Genomic DNA, 12,937 nt, shown 5'->3' on the forward strand with positions numbered 1-12,937 from the left:
AAAATAAATATGTAAACATTTAAGGATTAGATCAAATTTGGCCTGAAATGTTTTGACCTTTGACCTCAGCTACCTCAGTTTTCCGGTGTCATACATCATTGAAAATCAACAGGATTCTTCGTTTGATGCAGAACAAAAATATCTGAAAGGGTAAAAACTAGCTGACAGCATTTGACCTCTAACATCAACTACCTTGCCCATTCATTTAAAAATCAATAGAGTTCTTCCTTGGATATAAGAACAAAAATGTGTGATGTTTTGACGATTGAATAGTGAAGGGTAAAGAGGTGACTAGGATCATTTGACTTTTCACCTCATCTAGCTCAGCCATCCTCCATTAGGATAAAATCAATAGGGTTCTTCCATAAACATACAGTATACTCTAAGTAGGAATGTTGGATAGTTTTCAAAATCAACAGTGTTCTTTCTTTCTGCAGCACAACAAACGAGGAAGCTGGGTTGAGAACAACAAATGGATGGAGAGGACAGCGCTTTAGTTGTCATGGTGACAGCACTGACGTCTCACCATGACCTAAACTCCTTGTGTCAATAGCTCTTTAAATACAAGTGAGAAGATGTGTGTGTGTGGGAAAAGAAGAAAATGAAACATGCACACACTGATCGGAGTGTGTTGTACATTTGTCACTCGCACACCTTTGCAAAAGGCCACCCAGTGTTGAGTTGTTCAGGCCATGCTGGCTGTGAGTCATCGCTGTTACGTTTAATGTTGCGTCCACTCCAATTAACTGAGGCTCCATTATTCCCAGAGGACACCCTCAGCCCTCCCCCCCATACACACACAAACACACACACATACACACAATCTTAATAATTACACATCTCGTTTTTGTGTTTTTTTTCCTACAGTGCCTGTACTGCACTTTAACAAGCTCGTTTTCATTCGCTTCAAGCCGGGGTGGAAGCGTAAAAGAATGGAGGACATGCTGGTACGAGCAAGAGCGAAGGAGCTAGAGGCCGCCCTGCTAGTTCGGGCTAGACAAACTATGGTGTTCATTTTATTCATTGCAAACACACGTGTGCTGTTACTGCATTATGAGCTGGACGTGAAGGTGTGTCTATATCATGCAGTGACATTTGCAAAAGCGGACTGTTGCACCGCTACACATCTCATTAGTGGCTCACATGGGAAATGGGAAGTAAAAAAAAAAAAAAAAGGCAGCGATTGCTTTACGCTCACGTTGTGCTTGGTGAGATTGGAGATGTTGCTGCCTGTCGCCTGAAGCCAGTCCAAGTAGTCCTCGGCTGTGGGGAACTGGAGCACACCACTGCACACACCGTCCACGGCAATGACCTGGAAAGCATTTTTCCTTGGAAAGACAAAGGAGGACAAAATAGGATGAAGACAGGAAACTTTATGGTCAGCTCTTTGAACCTACAAATACAAATAATGGGATATAATCCTTCATGAGGATGCTTTCAGAGGACATCTTTCAATATGGACCCATACTTTATTATAGATTATTGTGTAATGTCTTAATCGGGATTTATTCTGGTCATTATCGCAATAAATGTATGTACACAAGAGCCCAGACTAATCGCGTGCATTGTAACTCCGCCCACATGACACATGTCATTCAATCAAATAGTTTATTAGATAGTTTATTAGATTATAACTTCATTAGATGATCTCTTTACTGTATAGAACACAAATTTATTGATGGATAGCCCCTTGAGATGAACCATATCATTTTCAAGGGGTCCAACATGAAACATGAAATATACAATACAATACAATACAACACAATCACAAACAGCAAACACAGACTCTTAGTTACCACCCCACCTCCACATCATTCCCACAAGCCCACAGTACCACACAAAGCATCAATAATATGTCACACCGTTACTACGCCGTCCACAGAACAACAAATTCCAATACCAACAACAGCAACCATAATAAAATACAACCATAAAAAGCAGTTACATGATGTTTTAAGAAAACAAAATATGGAACTCTTGAAAATGCTAAATGAATTGATTATACGTATATTGTTAGGTAAAGAGTTCCAATCTGACGGAGCTTTAAATTTAAAAGCACGTCTGCCAAATTCTTTATTAGTTTTAGGGACAAGGAAAAAAGGTTGCTGAGTGTGTCTGACAGGATGTGAATGGGATTGAATATTGTTTGAAATAAGATGAACAGTTAAAGAGAATGCATTTGAAAGTAAATTGGAACCAGTGGTAATATCTTCTTCTATTGAGAGGTAACCAGTTCAAAGATTCATACATGGAGCAGTGATGAGTTCGATATGGGCACCTTAAAATAAATCTGTATAGACTGTTGTAAATGACATTTAGGGGTTGGAGATATGTTTCAAAAGTTTTCTGATAAACAATGTCAGCACAGTCCAGAATAGGAAGTAATACAGTAATTGACAATATTACTGACATATTACAGACAATATTTTTTCTGATATGAAAGTTAAAACAATTGATAGAACGGTAGAGTGTGGCTAGGTTACGACTTAAATTCTTTGTGATGGATTCAATGTGACACTCAAAAGAAAGCAAAGGATCGAACCAGAGGCCAAGATATTCAAATGAGGTGACTTGTGCAAGTGGTAAGTATCAGTAAAAGAAATGGTTAGATCTAAGGCACCACCAATACCTGGTCTGGTAACAAACAACATACAACATAATTTATTTTTGATCAGAATTAATTTGTTTGATGAGAACCACCTTTGAACTGAGGTGAGCTCATGTTGCAAAGTATTTTCAATGATAGATTTATTAACAATAGATTAATGAATTATGGTGTCGTCAGCTTATAAGTATACATGGCAATTAGAGCATATTTTTGGAAGATCGTTAATGAAAATAGAAAAAAGAAGTGGTCCTAAGGATGAACCTTGTGGTACTCCCGTCATAAGAATTGCATAGTCAGAGTTACGGTATGTCCATTAAAACGTACACACTGTCGTCTATTATGAAGATATGAATTAAACCAAAATAATCCTTCTTGAGAGACACCAATAGAGTAAAGTTTATCAAGTAATAAATAATGGTCAACAATATCAAATGCCTTAGTTAGGTCAGGAAATATTGTGCCAGTGAGTTTGCTGTTTTCAGAGGAGGTATACACATCATTAGTGAAATTTAACAGAGCTGTGGTTGTTGAAAAATTGGGTCTGAAACCAGATTGATAAAATATTGTAGTCAGTGATATATTGTGATAGTTGATTGAAAATTCATTTGTCAAAAATCTTTGCTATAGAGGATGGGGATTGGACGGTAGCTGTTGATATCATGTGGGTCTCCTCCCTTATGGAGTGGAGTGACAATAGCACATTTCCAGGCAGAAGGGAGAACACAGGTTGAAAGTGAAAGATTGAACAGATCGCAAAGTGGGTATAATAAAGTATTTGCCGCAAGTTTAATAAATTGAATCATTACTTTAATTAATTTAATCTCCCCAAGTCCACAATTATCCTTTAGTTCATTAATTGTACACTGAACTTCAGCAGGTAGTATTTTACAAAAAGAAAATGAACTGTTTCAGGAAGAGTTAGTAGAGGAAGTATATGCTGAGAACACACAGGAACTGCCAGCCGATGTAAAGTGCCGATAAAAAATGTTTGAAATAGCTGATGGGTCCTGAATAATGTTATTACGAAAGCGAATCTGGTTACTGATTTTTATATTTATATTTAGCTTTGCAATTGTAGTTAAGTATGAAAGACTACAACAACACAAACCACTCAAACCTTTTTTAAATGCATGTTTAGTATTCATTTTCTTTTCCATAGTTTTTAAATACTTGTTTTGAATTGCTTTTTGTTGATTCTTAATTTTGGTAACCATTACATTTCAATGTGCTTTATTTTGTTGTTTTTAACGTTTTTTGGAAAGCATCTTTGAGTATTTTCAAGTTATTTATCTATTACTTTTTATGTAATTTCTATTTATGATTTTTTAAATGATAATAATAATGATAAAATAAATAATACTAATTTCAAAATATTTGTTTTGATCAAAACGCATCAAAATAGTAATTTCTGGTTAAATGTACTACATTTTATGCCTAATATATTTGTTTTTGGAAAAAGGGAAATGGTTCATTACAGCTCTGTATCCTCAGACACCCATGCTATTCTTTTATGAGGAAAAAAAACAAAACAATTATATAAAATCATTGATGTCTGAGTGTACAGTAGTCTGCACCCATTTTGATAACCGAGCTAAAGTCTACAGGCTTTCTATCATGCCAAACAATCTCTCTTAACTCATCTCCAGCAATTTAATAGTTAATCTTCATTCTCATGCTTCATTTTCAATTAAAGCCAAACCAGTAGAATGGCAGATTTAGTTCTTAATACATATAATAAACAAGTGTGCTCCATTAAGAGTCAATGCACATACATACTGCAGTGGTAGCACTCATGAAAATGTATCCAAGCACAGCTTAATGGCTCAACAAATCAAACAGTGTGTGTGTTTAATATGTCTGCCCAAAAGCAGATGGTGACAACTTATGCTAAAAAGACAACATGAGGCTTCTGTAGGTATGTAACAGTAGCTCTTTGTTACCTGCACACATCAGAGCCTGGCATGTGCTGAGAGAGGCGAGAGTGCAGCAGTGGTATGAGTCGGAGGTCCACCCATCTCTTCTCCCAACGGAGCCCAGGGGACGTGGGCCACGACGAACAGGACAGTGTGTCCTGCCGAAGGACCAAAACACGAAAACATGACCATGATTTTTTTTTTAAGGACCTATTGCAGAAATGCTAGTCAAAGAGCCTCAATATGACAGGAGTGCTCATCTATTTTTAAGGAGTGACTGCAAAAACATGAGTCAAAGATCTTCCATATGATCGGAATGCGCTCCTGTTTTGAGGAATCTGCCGCACATAATCGATAGTAAAAGGAATGCTTTGCTGATTTTAGGATTATACAGCAAAAATGCTAGTCAAAGATCCTCTATATAAAAGCCATGCTGTTTGTAGGAATCTGCATCAAAAATGATAATCAAAGATCCTCGACATGACAAGAGTGTGCCGCTCTTAAGGACCTACAGCAGAAATGCGAGTCAAAGACACTCTACAAGTATATGACAGTAACACTCTGCTATTTTTATGAACCTTCTGCAAAATGATAGTAAAATATCCTCTATATAGCAGGATCGCTCTGATGTTTTTAAGGACCTACCGTAAAATGCTAGTCAAAGAATCTCAATATGAAAGGAACACTCCGCTGTTTTTAGAAATATACACTGGAACCTTGATTAGCTTTATTAATCCATTCCAGAAGGTGCGGCTCTAACCGAAACGTGCTCTAACTGAAAACATTTTTCCCATAAGAAATAATGTAAATCCATTTAATCCCTTCCAGAAAGCCAAAAATGTTAACATAAAACACAGTTTTATAGTTTTACAATTTGTTTTACATGCAGAAAACAATTCAAAATGCATTTAAATGCATGAAAATAATGAATGAAAGAGATAAATGAACATTTAAGTTTACTTTTACTTTACTTCATTGAAGATGTGATTGTTGCCAAAGACATGATGTGGTAGTGAGACAGTACGGACACCATCTTCGTGTTTTGTTTACCGTAAATTCCATGCACCTGAAGATAAGCCACACCCACCACATTTAAAGACAAACATATGCTGCACTTGTCTATACACCAAAGGTGTCCATGTTGTAACATAGGATATTTGCATAGAAAGACACACTATAAACCTTGCAATCCTACCTACACTCAGTGTTCCACATGCCACTTGTGTGTTTGTATGTACATCAGTGGGGCGAGCTGGCACAGTATATGCGCACAGTATATTGTAGTGGGCCAAAGGTCAACGGCCAAATTTTTGTCCCAGTCCACCTCTGCACTAACCGGAGAATATACGCAAATAATACATTTTTTATATTAACCGAAAAACATGCTAACCGAGGTTCCACTGTACTGCTAGTCAAATATCTTCTCTATAACAGGAGTGCAACGCTGTTTTTTATGAATCTGCAGCAAAAAAAAAAACGGTTTTATCCATTTTCAGTTAAAAACTATGTCATTTTGGCTGTTTGTAAGCATGAGCATTTTGAAGAAAGGCAAGCATTTGAAAACATTTTCCAAAAAGTTTTGCAAAAATGCCACCATTATTGTTTGCAAATGCTAAAAAACCTTATCTGTAAAAAATTGAGAAAAATAACAATGGCACTTCTTCAGTATAGTATATGTTTACTACATGGCTAATGGATCCTGCAGAGTGGAAATAGGCTTAATACATAAACCTCCTTCCCAGTTATCAGCATGCACCAACTCTGAATTGATGACAGAAAGTACCGTGTTATTAGGATGGTAGTTCAAGTGCAGGCCACTATCACACAAAGGAGACGAGGTCCCACTGCTCTGGTCACTGGGGATGCCTGCAAGTACAAAAAAAAACTATGATAAATCTGTGAATAAAAAAAAACAGTTTTTTTCTGGTAGGCTTCCGCTGTTCTGTGCCAATTTGTATTCAGTCGACCGTCCAGTCAACCTGGCCTATATAGGCTTATGAAAGGCTTTTATAAAAGCTCTCAAGTCTGATGACAGGATGAAGCTTTCCAATGCAAGAGCAATCAAGAGCACCACAATGACTTTTGTCATTTTGCTTTACTTTATAGTTGAGTCACTTGACATGTGGAATGTGTCCTTTTGATGTTATTATCTTGTTAAGCTAAGTAGCATCAGGACAAACATTCACAGACAGACATAAAGAAGCCATAAATATATTATACACTGGAACCTCGGTTAGTGTCATTGATCTGTTCCAGAAGGTCCGCCTCTAACCGAAATGGACGCTAACCGAATCAATTTTCCCATAAAAAAATATAAATCCAATTAAGCCGTTCCAGACAGCCAAAAATGTTAACACAAAACACGTTTTTATAGTTTTGCAATTAGGGTTTTACATGCATAAAATGATCCTAAATGCATATAAATGATGAATGAAAGGGATAAATGCACATTTAAGGTTACTTTTACTTTCATTGAAGATGTGATTCTTGATGTGACTGTAATCAAAGACACCATGTGGCAGCGAGATCAACACAGACACCACTTTCCTGTTTTGCCATGAGTTGTTTCTTGAATTCAAAAGTGTTTCTCATTTCAATACTGGAACCCAAAATGGAACCAAAGTAAGTTGCAAGTGCCAGCATTTATAAAGAAGGTGACAAACACTACTGAATTCAAGAACTAACTCACAATAAAACACGAAGGTGGTGTTTGTGCTTTATCTTGCTGCCACAAAATTCATATGAATTGTTTTATGCATTTAAAACTCTAATTGTAAAACAATACAAACATGTTTTATGTTAACATTTTTGAGAGTGAACCGCTAATGACATAGACGGGCAACGCAGCTCACTTCTGGTTCCTGTTTACAAGTTCTGGCAAGCTAATAGGATGCTAGCAAAGACGTTTTGTCTATAAAAATGCATTAAGAACACAGGTGGACTCATGCACTATATTAACAACACGACAAGACAAGTGCCATATTGTACGCTAACCACAAAATTTAAGCAAACCAAGGCCAAATTGTGGTGTTAATTTTGGACATTAAACTGAAAATTGCAAATCGGGGCGAACGCTAACCGAGGATCCACTATCCAGTATCATATTGTGTTGCAGTGCGACGAAAAGCACGTATCCCCAAATTTTATGTGGTTTTTAGCCCAAAAACATCAAAAATGAATTTTCTTTGTGGATACCTCACAAAATGTTTATGTACATGTTGTAGCAACAACAGCATAGTTTCCATTACGATTTAATTATCAACACGTTTGCTCGTGGGCTTAAACTTTCTGTTTATCTGATGATATCATAGAAAAACTAAGACACCAATGTATCCTACTGGATACTTGTACTTTCACCTACTTTCTTGTACTTTCTCATTTGATGCTGTTTTTAAGGACCTACTGCAAAAATGCACTGTATTGAATGTTCTTTTGATGTTCTTATCTTGTTCAACTAAGTAGTATCAGGACAAACATTCACAGACAGACATAAAGAAGCCATATATATTACATACCATATTGTGTCGTGGCCCAATGAAATGAACATTTTGTGTGGTTATGAGGCAAAAACCAACATATTTTTTTTGTGGCAATCTCACAAAATGTAGAGATATGTGTTTAATTGGATGGTGACAATAGGGTATACTGTGTTTGTTATGGTTTCATTACAAAGATGTGCTTGGTGTTTATGAGCAACTTTCTGTCTTCTGGTTTTGATATACTCCTGATCAAAATTTTAAGATGTTTGACTGTTTAATTGGTTCTCTTATCATGGAACCAATTAACTACTGTCATGCAGCTCCACCTAAATAGTAGCACTGATTACTAAAGCAAGATTGCTAAAGGGGGAAAACATTTTTTTCACACCACTGTACAGGCCGCACTTGACACTATGAACCTTTCAATCCTATTTATACTCGGTGTTCCCAGCGTCACTTGTTCGCGCCAATGAATGAGATGTGAGACGCATGTTTTCATCGGAGTACAACAGTTGCCGCGGTCCAAGCAATCCAAGCAGAAGCTGTAGTAATTCTACACTTGATCAAATTTACTTAAGATTTGTCAGAGCAAAACACCATCGCTGCATATGACTTCAAAATGTAATATAAGCATCCACTTTACTACTCCAATTCACTACTCCCTGAATCTGCACTCTAAGCATCATTGGAACTGTAGTTCTTTTAGTCATAAATTAGCCGCATCATTGTAAAAGCCGAAGATTTCAAAGCGTGTGAAAAAAGTTGCAGCTTATAGTCTGGAAGCAAGTCAGATGCAGTATGTGTGTACGAGGCGTGTTAAAAAGCAGAGTTGCGCAGACAGTCTCATTATAATGTACTGTATGTGTGAGCGAGGGTAGCGCCAAATCTAAAGAAAAAAAAAGGTAGCTCCAAATCTATTGTTGGCGCTCCAAATTTAATTGGAGCGGGCTGCCACAAATAAATGAATGTATGGGAAACACCGTATTTATACATGCAGGCAAGCAGGTGGTACCAAATGACTTCTCTACAAGTGAGCCAGAGCTTTTCTTACTACCACTCAAGCACACACCAGCACCCGAGTTATAAAAGCACGTACAACACCTGCTAACCCGCCAAACAACAGCCAGCAGATATGATGTCCATTTTAAGATAATGCTGATCAATGAATCAGAGTCATCAAATGACGTGATATGTTGAGCAGCTAAGAAATATGCTAAATATTTTTTTTTACATGGGAAAATATATTCAACCTCATCTTATATTTGGTATATTTACAGTATTTTTTATTTACTTACACGTGCAATCCTCACACAGAGGCAGCTTAAGGAAGGCTGGTGTCTTCTTGAGGAAAGAAACAGTCAACGTGACTTCTTCACCAGCGTTCCGCAAAACCTGAACCTGGAAGACACAACAATGTTTATTATTCATGCTGCAGGAGTTTCTGGTGACAAGTTGTTGCATAAAGTCATGACAAAGGACTTGTTCAAAAAATGTATGAAACCCGGAGTTTATGCGTATGAAAGATGCAAATCAAAAAAGCTGATAGCAGCCGACAGCTTACCACTTCCTCGTGGCGATAGCTTCTCACGTTTATTCCATTTATCTGCAAAGAACAGCACAGTGTGAGTGTAAATACAGTGCCGCTGCTGCTGCTGCTGGCAGCTCAGCCTGCTACATGATTAATGAAGCCAGCACTGAAAACTGTGAGCAGGAAATTTACGTCCATCAATACAAAACTTGATGCTTATGGCTGATAAATGATGAATCACCCGCAAGGAGAGCTTTTCTTTTTGGAATGAAGCGAACCTGTTAAGTTACATCAATATTATTGTCATTAGGACTTTTATTTGTTGTGACTACATATTTGCCTTGACAGGTCATAATTCAAACTGTTTTCTTAATTAAAGCTTCATTTTGAGGGCTTATTATTCAGTATTCCGGCAAGGGTTTGACACAATATATGGCATAAGCAGTTTAGGTCACATCAAATCAATGTAAATGCTCTATGTCTGAGCTCAATCATCCATAACAATGATATTCATTTTAAAGTACTGTATATTTGAGATAGCTTCACTGGCAAAGCAAGAACTGATTATTGATTTTGAGGGGCATCTGACACAAGATTGTTTTTAGACTTTAAAAAAGAATATTCTATGCAGAAAAAAACAACCCAATTGATTTTGAACGATAACTGAAAAAAGTCATCTGTTGGCAGTAATTCCTAAAACCATCTTTTGCAGATTTTAAGGGATCGTTATTTAAAGTCAAACCAAGGATCCTACTGATTTTGAAAGACATCTGTCAGAAAGAACGTAAGGTAGCTAAGATCAAAGCTGACATTGCTAGTTCAGTGTTGTCAGAATATAAATACTAAAAATATGCCAAAGAAAGAATCCTCTTGATTTTTTTAAAGGCTGCCTGACACAATGTAGCTGAGATAAAAGGTCAGATTGGTTGCTACTTGTTAATAATAATCTAGGCTCTGCTGGGCAAAATTTACAATCATTTTCAAACTTCAAGGGATTATTATTAGGGATGTCCAACATTGGCATAAAAATGAGACATCAGCGCATATTAATATCCTTTTATTCTGCCAGTAACTGGACCGTACTCCAAAGAGGTACAAGCTCAGTATGTCTGTGAAGTGAAATCATTTCTAAATTTTACATGTAACGTTTTGCTCTTTGCATGTACAGTCATCCCTCGCCACATTGCACTTTGAATTTTCGACTTCATTATCACGGATATGTTAACTAATAAATCATGCTGTTTCATGGTTGAATACGGCCTCTTATTAGTTAACAATACTCATATTGAAGCACATTACATTTTCAAGCATAATAATGGTTAAAAGAAGTAAAATACAAATATAAGGCATTCAAGACGCATTCAAAAACGCCGTGAATGATATGTAGCATTTTACACCGGTCACTAGGTGGAATGTTACAGTAATGTTCGGTGAGACGCACAAACGCCAGGCTTGATAGTGGGAACAAAAGGCTTTTATTGTAGGTTTGAATAATCTCACAACAGATAATAATAAATAATAAATATCTATCTATGTATGTATGTCACGTGCGACGTCCGGTATCGGTGTGATTCTCTGTCTACCCATTGATATCAAGACGGCAGCGCTGGGGCTAAGGTGACAGTCAAGCGACTAGCACGGACGTGGAGATTCAAGCCTTTGGTACCTTCCATTACCATTGGAAACGTGAATTCACTACAGAGTAAGGTCAACGAGCTGGCAAGAGGGAGTGCAGCTTATTTGTGTTTCACTGAATGGCTTACAGCTAGCAACCTAGATGCTTGCTGACTTCAGGGAAGTTAGAGTGGCCAGGAAGACAAGAGCCTGTGGAAAGCGCAAAGGAGGTGGGCTTGCACTGTATGTGAACAAACTGTGGTGTCATCCTGGCCATGGGAACATTAAAATGTCCATCTATACAGCATTTTTTAATATCGGTTGACATTATCTGGAAAAAACTTGATACCGATGTCTGCCGATATCACATGCAATATGCGGCCGATTTTATAGGTGGGCCAATATTATCCGTGGGCCGATATTATCGGACATCCCTACTAACTACAAAAATATTCCATTTATATTATATTCATATATTATATATATTTATATATATTATACTGTATATATTTATATTCATGAAACCAATTAACCGCGATAAACGAGGGATTACTGTCATGCGGCTCCACCTAAATAGTAGCACTGATTACTAATGAGAAGCAGGTAAACTGCAAGCACTGCAAAGCAGCTGCACATCACGCCAAACTGGAAACAGAAAACCACAATAAGAGCACAAAAATGAAAAGACGTGAAAACTAAGGAAAACCAAAATTAAAGTCCATCCTGTCATGACATAAAGTGCTGGTTATGTGAGGGGAGAGTACACCGCCTTCCTTCAACGCTTCTACTCTAATGTCACACCTCAGGAAGAGTCACATGTAACGTTTCTATAACTTGTATTGTATATTGCAGTAACTGTCTTATTTTGCACAAAGTGTTTATTTATGAAATGCATCCAGTAGAAGAAGCGTAACGTGTTCTTTAGTTTGAGTTTGACATTAGTTTGAGGGAAAAACTGCTGCCAATATGTGTATCGGTAATGAAGTGTCGGACAATATCATATATCGATAAGAAAGGCATTATTGAGTCGCTCTACTTTCAACCAATCTGTTCACTGCTTCATGCGGAATAAATGCTGTTAAATTGGCAGGGTAGAATGAGAATGTTCTTATCTGTACACTTTACCTGCAGAATACTATCGCCAATGAAAAGCAGCCCAGAGAGTTCGGCTAGAATACACAGAAAAAATTATGATAAAAAAACAACACTCTTCAGACTGAAGTGTGTACATAAGCCAACTAGCTAACACTACAATATACCTTTTTGTTCTTTGGATATTTTGGATATCACCACAGGAATTTTATGCTCCGCACCGCCCTATGAGACACATTAGAAGAAATGGAATGAGCGCCACAAAACACAAAACACCTGAAAGCATAACAAAGTGATCAATCAAGACTTGCTGTGGCTTCATCTAGGAAACAAGTCTCACCAGCGAGTACCTAAATTACCTTGATGCTGAGGCCAAACCCTCCAATCGTCTGTCTCCGGATCGTTACAGTTCTCTCCTGGAAGAGAGGCAGTCAAGAAGGAAGAAATGACTTTAGGATAAGGGAGGTCCGTGTCAAGAAAAACCTTCATTTTGCTGCACTTAAATGGCGGTTTTTACATGTCTGAGTTTTCTGGAGCATCTCATCCTTTCCCTGTTTTATTGTTTTAATTTACCAGCAGTTCCAGCAATCACCTGTGTTTCAAATGAGCTGCTGCCAACTTTTAGTCAGAGTCGACTGCGGCACTGTTGGAGCCCCGCTTGATCTCATTTCTCCAATCTGTTATGCGGCTAACTCCAGATCAC

The 12,937-nt window shown here is 37.5% G+C and overlaps 1 protein-coding gene across 3 annotated transcripts in view; it reads right to left on the minus strand.

Moving 5' to 3' along the window:
• The window catches only part of sntg1 (syntrophin, gamma 1), a 78,838-nt gene that overhangs the window by 37,981 nt on the left and 27,920 nt on the right, over positions 1–12,937 (minus strand). For all 3 annotated transcript variants that reach the window (XM_054758956.1, XM_054758948.1, XM_054758939.1), the window contains 8 exons: positions 12,594–12,650; positions 12,402–12,459; positions 12,268–12,311; positions 9,562–9,603; positions 9,296–9,398; positions 6,305–6,387; positions 4,549–4,679; positions 1,199–1,328 (listed from right to left, as the gene is read on the minus strand). In XM_054758956.1, coding sequence (XP_054614931.1) covers positions 1,199–1,328; positions 4,549–4,679; positions 6,305–6,387; positions 9,296–9,398; positions 9,562–9,603; positions 12,268–12,311; positions 12,402–12,459; positions 12,594–12,650 — 648 coding nt within the window. The remainder of the gene's footprint in view (positions 1–1,198; positions 1,329–4,548; positions 4,680–6,304; positions 6,388–9,295; positions 9,399–9,561; positions 9,604–12,267; positions 12,312–12,401; positions 12,460–12,593; positions 12,651–12,937) is intronic.

The sequence above is a fragment of the Dunckerocampus dactyliophorus genome, chromosome 2 (assembly GCF_027744805.1).
Source record: "Dunckerocampus dactyliophorus isolate RoL2022-P2 chromosome 2, RoL_Ddac_1.1, whole genome shotgun sequence".
In the NCBI taxonomy this organism is placed as follows: Eukaryota; Metazoa; Chordata; class Actinopteri; order Syngnathiformes; family Syngnathidae; genus Dunckerocampus; species Dunckerocampus dactyliophorus.